The 17,612-nt window shown below is 39.4% G+C and overlaps 1 pseudogene and 1 gene segment (V, D, J or C); one reads left to right on the forward strand and one right to left on the reverse strand.

Annotated features, from left to right (window-relative positions):
• LOC138223955 (immunoglobulin kappa light chain-like) overlaps nt 1-17,612 on the forward strand; it is an 86,470-nt pseudogene that overhangs the window by 50,637 nt on the left and 18,221 nt on the right.
• Nucleotides 1,254-8,653, reverse strand: LOC138223956 (Ig kappa chain V region K29-213-like). The segment is given in 4 exon segments: nt 1,254-1,360; nt 3,691-3,798; nt 8,170-8,373; nt 8,521-8,653. Coding segments are annotated over 4 exon segments (492 nt in total).

The following is a 17,612-nucleotide window of genomic DNA, read 5'->3' on the forward strand; positions in this document are numbered from 1 at the left end:
TATCAAGTTAAAAAACAATGCGATTGTATTTCAATTCAAGGGTAAAGAGGGTGAGTAGGAACAGCCTTAGCAGCTCTTGAAAACTCTACCATCTGAAACGATCTCGTGTCTAAGGACCCTATGCAGAATTCCTCTAAATGTAAATTTTCTTGTAGACACAAATCAAAATTAATGAGTCCAAAATCCAGGCCAGAGTCAAAAGGCAGAAAAATACACTACAATCAAATCATGAACTAAGAGACGTACAGTAGTCAGTAAACAAGCCGATGTCACAATCAGTTCAACTAGGAGTCTTGGAGAGAAGCACAGGAACGATGTAGCTCTGGATAGGAAAACCCTAATACTGAGCAAGGAGTGGCGTGTCAGGCTGCTTGAAGTAGACAGATGGGAGAAGGTGTGTCTGATTATTTAATTAGAGACTCCACTGGAATGTGAAGGAGTTGATTGAGGGCAATGAGACCTCCGGGGGCGTGACGCAAATGACATAACACCATTTCCAACTCAATAGGTATGATCAATGATAAAGTGCTGTACATGAAAAAAGTGTGCCAGTAGGCTCCCCACACACCAGCTCTCAGAGTGATGGAGAGTGATGGAGCCAGTTCACAGATGGGGATTATTAGGAGACCAGGGAGGCATTTGACCAGGACACTGGGGTTAACTCCCCAATCGTAAAACCCCAAATTTATCAAAAGAAAAGTTGGTTTAAATGTTGAAAACATACGTTTTTTTGTCACAGAAGGTGTTATGAATTATAGCATTTATTAGCTTGAGCCACAACTAATAAAAAAAATCTCAAATCCCAGCAAAGCCCTCTTTTTCTAGGGAAGGAGTGGAAGGAGGGGTGGAGCAGAGGGGGTCAGAGTGGCAGTACTGCTGGTCCAGTCCCTAGGGCAAATCTCTACAGTACTACAGTATAGTAACTAGCAATGTACCAAGCATGATTTGAGAAGTAGACGATACCTTTACTGTTTGAATGGGATGTGTACTTTGCTTTGATATGTTGTCATTCAGTAGGACTACTTTATACAGTAACTGGGTGATTCAGTACATAACATATAATGTTTCTGGGTAAATGTCTGCGCTGAAACAATTGTGTCCTGTGAATGAACATCTCTGTGTTAAAATGCATAGAAAATTACAAAACATTCTCAATGAATCTTACAAAACTATCAGTGCACTTGGAACTTATTATACATGGTTCACCTTCATTATAATTTAGGAGAAGCTCAGGGTGGCAGGACAGTAGTCAGTTACCTCCTGGGCAACAGCAGCTTCAGGGAATAAAGTCCTGAGAAAGAAGAGCTGTGAGCTTCCCTGCTGAGCTTGTGTCTCTCTGAGCAGAAGGATAAAGAGAGAACTGGAGGGAGAGGAAAGAGAGATGAGGAGGAAAGCAGAAGCCAATAAGACTAGAGGACAGGAACAAGAAGCACAAGACCTGAATCCAAGTGCACAATGAGAAAACCAAACTGAAATGATTAAAAATACACTTTTTCAGGACGCACATCAACAAACCAACTCTGATCATTCCATGCCTGGCATGATACACATGGGGTCACTTTCTTGTCCATAAATGTAGACAAATTTAGAGTTATTTTGGGGAATTATGGGAAACGTAAACCGTGTTCCACTGAAGCCACAACATATTGTTGGAGTGTGTTTATAAAAGTGCTTTATAAAGTACTGGAAATAGTGGTTAGAAAATGGATGGATGGACTTTTTCGTTGTCACCAGAGAACACACTTCTCATGAGCAGGAAAATTAAACACCTTGAGTATCAGAGATGACATATTAGAATTTCTCTCCAGCCTCACAGTCAGAATGATGAAATAATATAATCCCAGTTCTTTCAATACTGTAACTGTGTTAAATGATCACTTGTAGTAGTAAAAAATATGGATTTTTTTTATTTTAAAATAAAGTTTTGTAAGTGCACCTGTAGGAGGTCCCAGCAGCAGCACTGCAGTCGCTGTGCAGTCCTGCTGAGGGAGGTTATTGTATGGCTGTGTAACACTGTGTTAACACATAACCACTGTGGTAACTCTGACAGTAATAATCTGCTGAATCTTCAGCCTGGACTCCTGTGATGGTCAGAGTGAAATCAGTCCCAGATCCACTGCAACTGAAACGCTCTGGGATCCCAGTATACCGATTAGTTTTACACATTTTTTTTTGTGTATCTGAACTTCCCAAAGATCTTATGATGGAAAGGCTATCTATTTTGTAGGACTTTGGAAAGATGTAATATTGTGGTTGGGAATCTTCCAGGATGTTCCACTTGTTATTTAAGATGTAGACCAGAAGCTTGGGGACCACATCTCAGGTGGGTTTTAATAGGGCTTTAGGGATATGACTGCCAATTGTGTGGTGATTCATAGGACTATTAATATATGATGATTGGCAAGTGTTGTGGAGTGCTGTGTCTTTTTTCCTTTAGTTCCTTCTCTTTAGTGTTCTGTCTGTCCCTCTATTCCAGGTGTGGGCCAGACTGCACACATCCATTCTGACTGTATGGTAATTGATGAGCATCCAGGCATCTAGACACACTGTATGAATCTTCTTCTATATGTGAAGAAGTTTCTGCTGTGCTAATTGCACTAATAGAGATAGCTTTTAAAATTATTTTAATCAGAGCAATCCAATTGTTAATTATGATATCATTGATGCATTTTCAATTTTTTTATCATACTATGTTAATCATCACATTCCATTGGAATATCCCTTACTGCCAAACTTTTATTAACTTTTTATTTCTGTATTTTGCTTGTGCAAAATGTTCTCCCCATGTTCATATGGGTTTCCCACCAGGTGCTCTGATCTCCTCTCACAGTCCAAATACATTGTTAGAATAACTGGCTGACCCCAGTGTGAGTGTTTGTGTGTCTTTTTGTGTCTATCTGCCTAGCAACTGACTGGCTTCTCTTCCAGAGTGTATCCTGCCTTGCAACCTTTGCAAGTAATTCAAGTCATGTAGTTTTACAGAGGGTTCTCAATTTACGTGGAGGTTGCATTCCGGAAACCCACGTGTACTGTAAATTTCGTGTATTTTTAAACACATTTTTCCTATTTAAAATATTGGTAATTTCTATAGTTGCATTCCGCACAAGTAAGTTTGACTCTGCTTACACACTATAGATGTGAATGATGGGACGTGGCATTCGCTAAATACCTTCAATACACCAACTTGTACTATGTATAAAATAAAAACACATGTAGAAAATAAAAATTCCCAATGCACCAATGAGACACTCGCATCAAGCGGCCAACTGCATAACTATGTGGTGCTCGTTATTTTGACTCGCACTACATAATTCAAACAAAAATATACTTAAGGGTATATGGTTTTAAAAACGCATATTTCAATCTCCCGTAAGACTGTACTGTAAGACTTGCGCCCCTGTACTGGGTTCTGTGGTAAGAAAATGGACGGATGGACGTTTTGGTTGAATATGGTGGCATATGTGATTGGTATCTCTCTGTCTTGTCTCGCAGTCAGTATGATTGTAATGAGAAATAATATAATCACAGTTCTTTGAATACTGTGACTGTGTTAAATTATCTCTTACAGTAGTATAATAAACTTGTAAGTGCACCTGCAATAAGTTCCAGCTGCAGCAGTGCAGTTGCTGTGCAGCCCTGCTGAGGGAGGTTTTTGTATGGCTGTGTAACACTGTGTAAACACCCATTTACTGCTGAGGGAGTGTTCACTCTGACAGTAATAATCTGCTGCATCTTCAGCCTGGACTCCTGTGATGGTCAGAGTGAAGTCAGTCCCAGATCCACTGCCGCTGAAACGCTCTGGGATCCCAGTCTGACGGGTAGTTGCTCTATAGATCAGGAGTTTAGGAGCTTCTCCAGCTTTCTGTTGGTACCACGCTAGGTGGTTATTACCATACACTGCAGGACTGGTCTTACAGTTCACAGTGACTGTCTGTCCAGAGAGAACAGATTTCACTGCTGGAGTCTGAGTCACAGTAACCTGTCCACTGGATTCTGAAAACAAAACAAAACAAAGTAATTTAAATTTCTTTTAGCTATTTTACTCCTTTCTGTAAAGCTTATTTACATAATATCTTAACAGGTATACAGTATACTGCAGATATCAAAAAGTATATTTAAGTAAACACCTATCCAGTAATTCATTATAATACATACTTTTTTAAACGTGTAAATAAATGTGCCTCAGAAAACACATCTGCCACTCTTCTGTTGAAGCTCTTTACATTTTAGATTAATTCTAAATGTATTCAGTTCTTTAAACTTTAACTTTTAACAGTTAATATTGTGAAATTAATGAAAACAAAATAAAAATAATAGAATTAGAGAAGTATTGGTTTTAATCCTCACCTTGAGCAAAAAGCCCCATTGTCCCCAGCAGTAGAATTAGTGGCATCATTGTCCTGTGTGTGTCAGTGACTCTGAAAGGGCTGAACAGTGACTGATCCACACTGTGAGTCTTAAAGTGTTTGGAGCAGTGAGGCGGCATAGGTATGCAAAGCTCCTTCCTTTATACAAATCCTATCACAGACAGTTAGAAAAGGCCTGAGCTAGGAGAACAGGTGCAATCTGCAAGGGTTGGGTCTGTTATGTGTATATAATAGTGTAACGCATACGGCCACCATTGATTGTGAGAGCCGGCTTACCAGAGCGGTGACGTCGCTGCCTTTCCCTGTAATAGCAGGACAACAGCCGCTGGGGTAAGGGGAGATCTCTCTTTAGCTCAACAGGCTGGGTCCCTGTTGAGTGACGCCGGAGGCCTGGGTTCGAGTCCCCGATGGTGGGGGGCTGACCTGATGCGGCAGCAGGCGAGGGTGCCCACGTGAACCCCTTAGCATTACAATATGTAGTAGAAAAGGCCTGAGCTGGGAGAACAGGTGAAATATCTGCAAGGGTTGGGTCTGTTGTGAATATAATGTGTAGTGCATGTACTGCTAGATCAGTACTCTGACGTTAGACCTCTACCACATTTAGACTCTGCATAAACACCTCTTAAAAGCAATAGTCCTTTCTCTAAGCATTCAGAAAGCACTGATCCAGCAGAGACTTGCCTTCCCCTAGAGGCCCTCTTGCCAGCACTTGGGGCTCCCAGTCCTCCACTGGCTTTGCTACAGAACCTGCTATTCCTCTGTCTGTTTATTCCCATCGAACGCTCCCCAGTGACCCTGTTGTCTACTTTCCACACAGCTCCTCTCGTGCTGGTCTCCCCACCTTCTCCACAGACAGGTCCCAGTCTGCAGACTGCAGCCTTCACTCTCTCAGCCAAGTCAGCCCACACATCTCTCGCTCTCTGCTTCCTGCTCACTGCCTCACCTCCATCTGATCTCTCTGATCTACCAAAGATCCCTGCAGTCCCGCGCTTGGGGCTCAATCTGTCATTTCACTGCAGGTCTTAATAGCAGCTGCAGCACAACATACATAGTGTACAACTTATTGATACAACACCAGAACATGTATAATAAACTATCTGTCTTAATAGAATATATTTGTGAAATGACCTGCTGTGATAGGAAAGATTGATCATTCACTCAGGGATTACCAAGATAAGGCTTAATAACATCAGAGTTAATAAATTTCACATATGTTAACTCTAATGATCTCATATCTCATAAAATATATTGAATATAAAGGCTGTTGTCAACCTTGTAGGTTATATCATTATCAAACAATTAAATCAAATTTATTCTCTCGTACAAGTAAATATTATTTCACTATCATGAACTATCAAACGTGTGTCAATAAAATTTTTGGCATACTTACATTTTTTTTTTGTGTATCTGAACTTCCCAAAGATCTTATGATGGGAAGGCTATCTATTTTGTAGGACTTTGGAAAGATGTAATACTGTGGTTGGTAATCTTCCAGGATGTTCCACTTGTTATTTAAGATGCAGACCAGAAGCTTGGGGACCACAATTCAGGTGGGTTTTAATTGGGGTTTAGGGATATGACTGCCAATTGTGTGGTGATTCATCACAGGACTATTACTATATGATGACTGGCAAGTGTTGTGGAGTGCTGTGTCTTTTTTCCTTTAGTTCCTTCTCTTTAGTGTTCTGTCTGTCCCTCTATTCCAGGTGTGGGCCAGACTGCACACATCCATTCTGACTGTGTGGTAATTGAAGAGCATCCAGGCATCTAGACACACTGTATGATTCTATATGTGAAGAGGCTTCTGCTGTGCTAATTGCACTAATAGAGATAGTTTTTAAAATCATTTTCAATCAGAGCAATCCAATTATTAATTATGATATCATTTATACATTTTCAAAGTTTTTATCATACTATGTTAATCATCACATTCCATTGGAATATCCCTTACTGCCAAACTTTTATTAACTTTTTATTTCTGAATTTTGCTTGTGCAAAATATTCTCCCCATGTTCATATGGGTTTCCCACCAGGTGCTCTGGTCTCCTCTCACAGTCCAAATACATTGTTAGAATAACTGGCTGCTGGGAAAATTGACCCCAGTGTGAGTGTTTATGTATCTTTTTGTGTCTGTCTGCCTAGCAACCGACCGGCTTCTCTTCCAGTGTGTATCCTGCCTTGCACCCTTTGCAAGTAATGCAAGTCATATAGTTTAACAGAGGGTTCTCAATTTACGTGAAGATTGCATTCTGGAAACCCCTGCGCATTGTACATTTAGCGTATTTGTAACAAATTTTTCCTATTTAAATTAATGGTAAATGCTATAGTTGTTTCTGCACGCTCTGGTATGCAAAGCACTTTCTTCTCATGTGTATAAATCCTGTTTCAGACCAATCAATGTGATCTGAGCTGTGAGCAGAGGTAGGACTTGAAAATAGATGGATAGTTTTTCTCTGTTTTGCATCATTCATTAATCACAGGGTTTTGAAAGATGAGAGAGAGGGGCTTTCTGTCTGATCCCTGACTGAATTTAAAAGAGACATTGAGCAACATGAGACCCCAGTAGGTGATAGCCAAGGAGAAATCACAACGTCTCACTCTGTATAACAGCTCCCTCTGCTAGAGACTGTGGGGAGAGCATTATCATAACAACCCTGCTCTCCTCACAATCTCAACCCAGGAGGAGGAATTTCTTGCCTCCAGGAGACAGCAGCTCCCTGTAGAAGAGAGCAGGGACTTGTAGCCTCCAGTTGACAACAGAGGGAGCTACACTGAGGGGCTGTTCTTTCCACTTGCTGGAGGGTAGAGTTCACACTTTCACACATCGGTCTGATGAAGTGGTGTTGTTACAGTATATACAGGGAATTCAAGGTGGAGGTTGGTGTTGGGATTTAAAGAGCTTCCAAAGGAAAGATTTGCAATTGAATTATTCTTACTTCTCAGGTTTTTAATGTTCTTATGCCATATGCTCCACATCACTTAGGTTGAGAACTTTCACAAATAGATATTTGTATAGCCATTCCTTCACCCTGTGGGGTTAACTACCATCTCCCTGCAGTGTTGAAGGAGCTCTCTGCTCTTCACTGTGATAATGCCATCTGCAGCTGAGTGTTTCCTGTGTGTTGACTCCTTTTTATACCCCAGGGAAACAGTAAACTATTGGAGGCCTCTATATATTTCTATATATATATATATTTCTGTATGTGCTCATTGTGATTCCAGAACGTTGTTGTAGATTTAATTTTGATGGATTTTATTTGAAAAAGGAATATTGTAAATCCAGTTTTATTAGAGGTCTTCCCCACAGCCATAAGACTCCAAAACTCACACCCCCTGAACTCACAGTACTGCCACTGCTGGGCTTTTGCACACTGCAGCTGTCTGAATGCTACAGAACATCGCAGTTGTTACCCTACCCAATCATGTATTAATCAAAAACATGGCTTTTCTGTTCATTGCTATTAGTATTTTAGTCTTGCATTTTTTAAATTGTAAGTATGAATAGTAAATAGTAATAGCATACAATATCTTAACTATAGATTGCAGTCTCATGTTTTCCTTCCTATTTCATGTGGGATACGAATAAAGCTGGAACCACTGGATCTCATTATTGAGCTCCACACTACTATGGAAATGTCATTCATGAAATTCAATGTGTTTGTGTGCAACTGAGCTCGTTCTCAGGCTGTGTCCTGTGTCTTTGTCTTCACCCTCTGACAATAATAATCTCCTGCATCTTCAGCCTCGATTCTGGTGATGGTCAGAGTGAAGTCAGTCCCAGATCCACTGCCACTGAAACGACTTGGGGTCCCAGAGTTTAGTTTATTTACAAGATAAATCAGAAGTCTAGGAGCTCCTTCAGATTTTTGATGGTACCAGGCCATGCGTTCACCTACTGAGCTACTGTAAACTGGACTGCTGGTCTTACAGCTCACAGTGACTGTCTGTCCTGGGACAACTGATCTCTCTGATGGAGTCTGAGTCACAGTAACCTGTCCACTGGACTCTGTAAGAAATAAGACAGAATAAGAAGTGTATGGAAGTGTAAAATTGTATCTTTTAACTAGAATATTGTTCATATATTGTATGTAGTACAATATTTGCTTACATAAATCCTCCACAAATGTATCTTTCTACAGTACATTATTCTTACCTTGAATACAAAGAAGGAAAGCAAAGATGAAGATGGTGATGAAAGTCATTGTTGCTGTGGGTTCTGTTGCCATGAAGGGCAGCTCTCAGTCAGGAAGTGTTAAACTCACAGGGCTATAAACACTCCCAGAGCACTGAAGCATGTGCTGCCAATACAAAGTGTCTTTCTATGCAAATCTTATCATTTGAATCTTGGGCATTTATAGAAAAAAAATGCCTTTGAATAGAGTAAGATGGAGTGAGTACTCTAATAAAGTGTCTCTTCTACGCAAATTGTTTATATTTGAATCAGGGACAAAAAAAGAAAATATTTTGTCTTTGAACGGAGTAAGATTAGCAATAAAATTTCCATGAACCAAAAATTTTATCCTGACAGGATTTATATAGAGAACATGATAAGCTAAAATCGGCTGAGGAGGTGAATATGAACATAATGAGAATTTATCATTTTATTGCAATACATCAGAATCCTATTCTTATAAATACGTACAGTATGATGTCATTGTCTGTTAAGTTGCAATTGAAAGGGCAGTAAGAATAAATAAATACAAGACACCTTAAAGCAACTGTCACTGTCGGCCACATCTGAGAGGGAAAGTCAATTCAAGTGTTGATTCTACCGGAGAGGAGGAGATATGACAACCAGACACCTGCAGTAAGATCACCGAACAGAGCTGTCTGTTGAGGCACAATGAGGCAGCAGATGCTTCTCACTGTAAGGTGCTCAGACACTGGTGGCTGAAGTTACTTTTACATTTCTGCCAGGTTGCTTGTGAGACAAATTTATGCCATGATCACTGCCTGTGTGTAATCAAAATTAATGAGTTTGACTTCCTAATAAATAAGTTTTTCTCTCTATATATGGATATATAATATTATGTAATTAATTCATCATTATGTGCATCATTTCACCCAGACCCCTAGATAAGACCCCTCTTCGAAATTGAGCAGTAGGAGAAGCAGGAAAATGATTAGAAATGGCATTACGAAGCTATTCTGTGTCTGAGACAGTATTCTAGTCTCTACAGATACAGTAACTAACGTGTATGCTAATTAATAATGAATTGAAAATGAATGGAAAATTCACTCTTTGTTGGCACAATGACTTGAAGCACAAATCCAGAGCCACACTGAAAAGGTCTGACAGGAACAGACTGAAAGTCCTTGAGTGTTCCAGTCCCAGTCAAGACCCAGACTTGAATCCCATAGAAAAGTGATGGAGAGGCTTGACAACTGAAGTTCATAATCAATCTCCAACAAACAAAGTGAGGACTTAAGCAGTTTTAACAGGAGGAATGAACTTAATTACACCATCCTGTTGTTCACATCTGAGGGAGATGTACTGTATCCAGGAATGTGACACAAACTTTATAGCACTAGGAGCTTTACAGTAATTGCCAGCAGTTACAGAAATTACTGTGAAATTTGCTTCCAACAACTACTTACTTAGGGGACTGAATATTGATGCTTACAGTATGTATCTTCAAAGTATGTATCTTCATTAAAGGTTTTGCGAACATTCAACCACCTACACACATAACACTGTTCCTCTAAAATGAAAAGAAAAATAAGTTGAAATCACTTGAAAACAAGCATTACACACATAACATTCAACAAAAGCTGATATGATTGACGGAAGGTGTAGTGATATTTGTAGTTAATACTATTCATTCTTATGTGAAAGTAAGAAAATTGAGGTGTATAAAACAGTATATACGGAAAACAGTCCATTCTAATCCAGTCTGGTTATTTTCAGATGTTACAAAGTAATCATTTATTTCAGGCTTTAGCAACTGGAAATAACTTAATAACAAGACCAAGGTACATTCACCAGACTGAAAACTCACAAAAATGTTTTATGATTCTTTGTTAGATTTGTGCTGTAAATTTGCAGTGATGGACTATATACTGTATTAAACACTGAATTGTCTGTACTTGTATTGTTGGTTCATATATTCTATTGACATATCGTATCTAAACAAAGGCATTCTGAATATGTGAAACTGGCTGATTTACAGAAAGACCTCATATCTTAAACATTAAGATATTAGAAACAGATGCCAAGATGTCAGATAAAACAGGGTAAATTTGTTTTGTATCTGAGAATAATAACTGCAGATACTGTAGGACTGGAGGATTTCCTATCAACAGACTGTTGTGATTCACTGTGTGTGGAGTGTAGGCTCAGGGTGATCTGAGATATTACAGAGGGTCACTGTGGGCACAGACAGCAGAAACAGTGAGAAACTGCATGAGACTTTAATAACCTAATTGTACTCTTCCAGATTCTTGAACAGATTTATGTTTGTCAAAAACAATATTGGACAGCGAGTGTTGGGGCTTTCTTTTTGTTCTTTTTGAGTGTATAAACAATTAGTTTCAGATTATCAGAATTGAACTGAGCGTATGATAAAATATATTGCATATATTATATTTATTCTGCAAAGGCAGGTGTTCATGCAGTATTATACTTAAAAAGGAAAATTGTGTATCTTATACACTAGGTTTAAGTTATTAAAATATTTTCATTCGAGACATTTTAGGAATCCTTCTTCAGTTGCTTAGAAAGACATGAAACCACTAACACAGAGGAGATAAGTACCAACGATGAGGGAACTGTATTGAGAAGGGTGAGAACTGCAGGCTGTTCTGTTGGCTTTATCAATGTGTGATTGTACAGTGCAGATAGCGGTGTTCTGTCTCCCTCTTGTGGCCACAGTTGAGAAATACAGACTTCATTTAATGTGGCTCTATTTGACCATAAACACACAAGAATGAGAACCACCAAGAGTTTCAGGCTCCTGCTTAGTCTGATTGGATCTGTTAGAATGACAGTGTCCTGTGCACAGTCAGTCCAACACGTTCATAATAAAGTAACTCTACTGCCTGAACAGCAGCTTTTTCTTTCTCTTCTTAGTGATGGAAGTTACCACTGGTTTTATTGGAAATGATGATATTTAATACTGTTGAAAATATTAAAGATCTATAATTCTATTTGATATCAAGAATGTATAAAAATTAGATCTACATAGCTGTTAAATGTTCAAATAATTCTTTATTTTTCATCTTTGGTTTCATTTAAAAACATACTGTAGATACGTTTAGAAGTAATTTGGGTAAAAATACTGAATATAACATTAAGATAAAAGTTTAATACATTATGTTCAAACTTATTTGTGCTCAGTCCACTGTAGCAACTCTGCAGGGCTGAGGGAGGTTTTTGTACAGACGTCTATCACTGTGTGAGAGGGTAGCTCTGATATTGGTGACAGTAATAATCTCCGGCATCTTCAGCCTGGACTCTACTGATTGTCAGTGTAAAGGCTGTTCCAGACCCACTGCCAGTGAATCGATCAGGAACCCCAGTATAACGGTTTGTTGCACCATAAACCAGGAGCTGTGGAGCCTGACCAGGTTTCTGCAGGTACCAGCTGAGATAGCTGCTAATAGACTGACTGGCTGTACAACTGATAGAGACAGAGCTTCCTGGGAGAACAGACTGAGCTGGAGACTGAGTCAGAACAATCTGCCCACTGGACTCTGGAGGTGAAATGGAAACAAAGAATGAATATCAATACTTGCTTGTCATAAACATTTGCTTATTAATTTGCCTTTGAAGCACTTTTACATTGAACTTCTTAAAATTTCACTTTAATGTTTCCACACAATAATGAAAGTTAAGACTGCTTTATTAAACACATTATGTGAGAAGCATTTTCTTTAATCCTCACCTTGAGCAAAGAGCCCCAGAGTCCCCAGCAGTAGAATCAGTGGCATCATTGTCCTGTGTGTGTCAGTGACTCTGAAAGGCCTGAACAGTGACTGATCCACACTGTGAGTCTTAAAGTGTTTAGAGCAGTGAGGCGGTACAGGTATGCAAAGTTCCTTCCTGTATACAAATCCTGTCACAGACAGTTAGATGAGATCTGAGCTGTGAAAACAGATGGAGCCTTTGTTTTGGGTTTTGTGTCTGTTAATGTTTTGCTCTGTTCTATCCCTGTCAGAAATGTGTAACTAATGTCTAAGATGTTAAAAATCACAACTATCTAATGACAGCTTGATCTTTATATTGTATATTTAATAATACAAATACATTGTCACAAATGTATACTTTAAGTTTAATTTCACATTTTATAACAAATTCTAGTATTTTAAAGATGTTTCAGTGGAGAACCAGTTGAGTAACAGTGAAAAGGCTGAATTCTTGTCAATGGCACCTCAGTGTGATGGAGAATATTGTCCACCTGGATCACAGGGAGAAAATTCAAACTCCACCACAGATAGCACCTCAGGTCTGGTGTTGAACCTAGTGCCCCAACACTGTTATGCAGCAATGTTAACCACTGCACTACTGTGCAGTCCACTCTGAACATTTTCCTGCACATGGCAGGGACTGCACTGGAATCAAAGTGTTCTGATGTTAATCAAATTAAATTTACTTACTGAAATTATTGTGTGTAAAATAGAGATGGTAACATGCATCACTCTTACAATGACTCTTACTGAACATGGCTTTATGTATTTTTTATTTCCTGCTCTGTCCCATGTCCCATTCCATCTCATTTGTGACACTAAACTTTATGTTCTTCACAGCGCGACCTGATGTCAGACTGCAGCCTTCAGGAAAGACAATGTAATGTTTAGCACTTGTTTAGCTGCACCTGATTCGAATTGTCTTCTGTAATGGAAAGTTACTGAAGAAAAGTGTTTTATCCTAAAAATGTCATTTACAGGCAGAGCTGTGTTGTAAAAGCAGCTGTATTCTGTGAACAATGTGTGATTGTACCCAGCAAGTCAAGGACACGGAATGTTCTAAGAATATGTTAATCTCTGCCCCAGCAAAAAAGGCAGATACAAAACTGCATGAAGTTATCTTCTCTGTTCTTCAAGGCTAAGACCTATAAGGACTGGAAAATTATTGTCTCGCCTGTCTTTGTATTACTAACCAACCATAATGAAGTAAACAAGATGAGGTGTTGCATCAGCTAAGTGTATAAAATAAGGGACCTTTTCCTATTTTATTTTCGAAAATCAGCTCGCACTTGCTGCACAGACTAGTGGTTGCTGTTTTTCCCTATTGCGCAATATGAATAAATGCCTTACAGAGTGAATGAGAACACCTTTCCTGACTCTTCTTTGATACTTCTTAACTGATAACTAAAGGTTGCACTTACTTTTCACACAAGGCTACTGAATGTTGGCTGATTTTTTTTGTTTAATAAATATTGACAGAATAATATGTGTGTGTATAATCTGTCTCATGAGGTTAGATTTATATACAGTGCTGTTTGGACTTGGTGAGGACCAGATGAAGGTCAGATTTGTCTTAATATAGTATATAAAATCCAGACTGCTAACCCTGTAAACAGAAACACTATATGACACCCTTACGGGTCAACAAAAGAGATATGCAACATCCTAAATAAAAACTTACATTTCAGCTGTAAATCTCCCTTCCTATAACCTGGGTAACTGAAATGGAATGGAAATCTGCCTCCCTGTTCTCAAAATACATGAGCAAACTGGGAGAGAACATCTTTAGCCTGAGGATTCCACAAGAAAGTAAATCATAATTCCCTCAAATAAAAAGGGAAAAGTGATGGTATTTCTTCTCTGAGTCTTCCTTCTATTCCTTTCTTGTCTCCTTTTCCTCCCACTTTCTTTTTATCTTGTGTTTTCCGCAAAATGTGTATTCTTTATTGTGATAAACCAGAGTAATTAACCAGAAAGTTTCCTTTGATCCTCTGTCTTTACAGGCCTGTAAGCTCAGCTGTAGCAAACAGCTCAGTTTCTATCCATTGTTTCAGACTCTGAAAATTGCAAACGTTTTTCTGAGATGTAAACTTTCAAAAAGGTGAATGGAAATGCCCCTCCTCCTTAGCTATTACAGTGTATACATCCCAAATCAACAACAGCAACACATTCATAGACGGTGTTTCTGTGCTTAGGATGATAATTGTTGAGAATTGTCAAGGGTTTACACTAGAAACACTCACACTGCTCTCTGAGCTTACATTAAAAATGCTCAAATTTAAATTCAAAGAACATTACTTGAATGACTAACAAATTATACTGTTGTGAAACAATAACAATTAACCTGACACCTGAAGAAGGCTCCACGGCCGAAACATTGTGTTTTCTTTCTTCTTTTTTTTAGCATGGAATAAACCTATTACTTGTTCCAATAACAATTAACGATACATTTACAGTAATAATAATAATTATAATTATATTATGATAATTAATAATTGTTATTATAATTATTATTTCAGATACCTGCTATCTTCCTCAGTCTGTGACAGGAGGGTGCATACTGGCCTGCCAAATTTGTTGACTTCCCTCCTGACATGATTTTGAGAGCTAATATTAATGTGGAAAATCCCTGCATATTTCTTTCAAAGAAGCACTCCGTGTTCTTACTGTCTCCTTTCTGCTTAAAGTAGACTGACCTCTCTGGGTAGCCAAGTCCGTCTTTTTTGCCCAGTGTCTATGTCCAGGCTGTGGTCAGTTAGTCTGTACCTTGTCAGTTTTTGAAGTCTCCTTGCTGTTTCAATCTGTTCACTGCATTTACTTTAGAAATGATTTAATCATCAATACATTTTTGTAAAGTATATATTGATACAGAAACATTTAAGTTTTGTTTGAATTTCCTTTGTTTTATCCTTTTTCCATCTTGCAGTATAATGGCTTCATCCACATATTATCAATTTAGTTTTCAAATATATTGATCATAACAGCCCTGATTAATAACCCTTTATACTGTGAAATCTAAAGAAAGTCATGGTTGATTCATATTTTTAAGCTTGTAATAGAAGCCTGGTGCTTTGTCTTTCTCTTCACCCTCAGCACCTGCAAGAGGTCCCAGCTTGCAGCAGTGCAGTCACTGTGCAGTGCTGCTGAGGGAGGTTTTTGTATGGCTGTGTAACACTGTGTGAACAGAGATCTATTGTTAAGCCAGTGGTAACTCTGACAGTAATAGTCTGCTGCATCTTCAGCCTGGACTCCTGTGATGGTCAGAGTGAAGTCAGTCCCAGATCCACTGCCACTGAAACGCTCTGGGATTCCATTATCATGGTTAGTCGCAAAATAGATCAGGCGTTTAGGAGCTTCTCCAGCTTTATGTTGGTACCAGGCTAGCTGATGGTTATTAAATGCTGCGGGACTGGTCTTACATGTGATTGTAACTATGTCTCCTGTCTCAGCTGATATCACTTCTGGAATCTGAGTCACTGTAGCCTGTCCAGTGGACTCTGAAAATGACAAACAACACACAAGGGGGATAAAATTATAATTATAATTTAATTATATAATTTATTATTATAATGGTTTACACCATTATAGTATTTTTGGTCTATATTTAGTAATGAGATAAGTATAATATTTCAATCCCATTCCTACCCCGAGCCCAGATGACTGTCCAGATGAAGATGGTGATGAAGGTCATTGTGGCTTTGGGTTCTGTTGCAATGAAGGGCAGCTCTCAGTCATGAAGTGTTAAACTCACAGGACTATAAACACTCCCAGAACACTGAAGCATGTTCTGCCAGTGCAAATTGTCTCTTCTATGCAATTTGTCTTCCTGGGTTCAGCAGTACTTGTAGCCAGTCAGTGCTGGAAACACAGGCTGGTGCTGTGTGTTGTGACAGAGCAAGATGAGCAGTTTAGCATGAACACTCCTAGGACAGCAGGACTAGACAGAGAGCAGCTTTAAAAGGATCAAAGGATGAGACACAATCGCTGAGCCCTTATTGTACTCAACACAGGTGGACTGGAGTGTAGAGTGTCTAGTTAAAACAGTACTTGGCTCTGTGGATTCTGACGTAGCAGGATTATTGATGGCACTGACTTAGTACTTTGGGGCTGTAGCGGCGAGGCTTAATAATAAGGCAGAATTAAGTGTTTCTGAGCTTCCCAAATGAGGCCCCATTTCTCTGTTCATCTCTGTGGTGCAGCCACAGAGAAACTATTCATGCAAGATGTTTTCTTTTGATAAGGACAGCTCCCACAGGGGGATGCACTTAGCTAAGCCTGGCTATCATGATCAATGGTCATCCATTGGCGCCTATATGTTTAGGGAGTGCCAGTTGGACATCTGGACTGCATTACTAAGTGTCAGGAGTAAGTGACTCATATCTCACCTTGATCAACCAATCAGGGACCGGTAGGGCCGAGTAACCCACGTGGGACTCTGATGCCCATGGAACTTTCAGCCAATCAATGAGCTGAAGTTCCTCCAGGTAAAAACAGGCAACACAGAGAGCCTGGGAGATTCAGATTGAGATTCAGATTCAGATTCAACAAGATTCAGTAAGATTCTAAAGGGAATTCAAAGGAGAATTCCAGGGCAGGACGGCCCAGGAGCAGAAGGCTCCCAAGGGCAGGACATTCTCGCAGCGCGCCTCCTGACCATCCTGACTCAGCCTGGACAACCACGGAACGGCCAGTGTGTCCGAGTGCCAGAACTTTCCTTTGTCCTAAGAGTCTAGAGTGGAGGTTGCCAGAGAGTAACCACCAGCAGGCCTCGTGAACAGGTCGGAACTGTGGACAGCTGAATTACTATTCAGAACTAGCTCTTCATCAGGAACGAACCGGTCCTCTTCCTGACTTGCTGGGACCCACAGTCATCTTTTCTCCTGTGCACAAACTTTGCTAGTTAATGCCAACAATGAGCATCAGCAGCGCACCGTCGCAAGCCGCACAGCACAGCCTGGCACGTAGCCAGAGAGCGCGGATTGGACAGCAACAGCCTGCAACTGTTTCTTTGTGCCCGCAGGAGATCTGAATCCCCAGAGATTGGATGAGTATTCAACTTCAATGCATTACAGCTCGAGAATTCAATTGTTATCCCAACCAGTTGATATCAATTTAATTCCTAAGAGTTATGTACTTGTTTGAGTATCTAATGTAGAAGTTGTAACCAAGTTCACTTTACGAAACGGTCTTAATGAATGATATACTGAACGTATGTCCTCTTGATATGTGTAACTCTTTGTAACTGATTGAATATATATCTTTTGTATTCTGATAATCCTCTCGATAAGATCTGTTAGGTTTAAGGCATATTCTATGTATTAATAAATGTATCCTCGTGTA

The sequence above is a fragment of the Lepisosteus oculatus genome, chromosome 18 (genome assembly GCF_040954835.1).
Source record: "Lepisosteus oculatus isolate fLepOcu1 chromosome 18, fLepOcu1.hap2, whole genome shotgun sequence".
Lineage (NCBI taxonomy): Eukaryota > Metazoa > Chordata > Actinopteri > Semionotiformes > Lepisosteidae > Lepisosteus > Lepisosteus oculatus.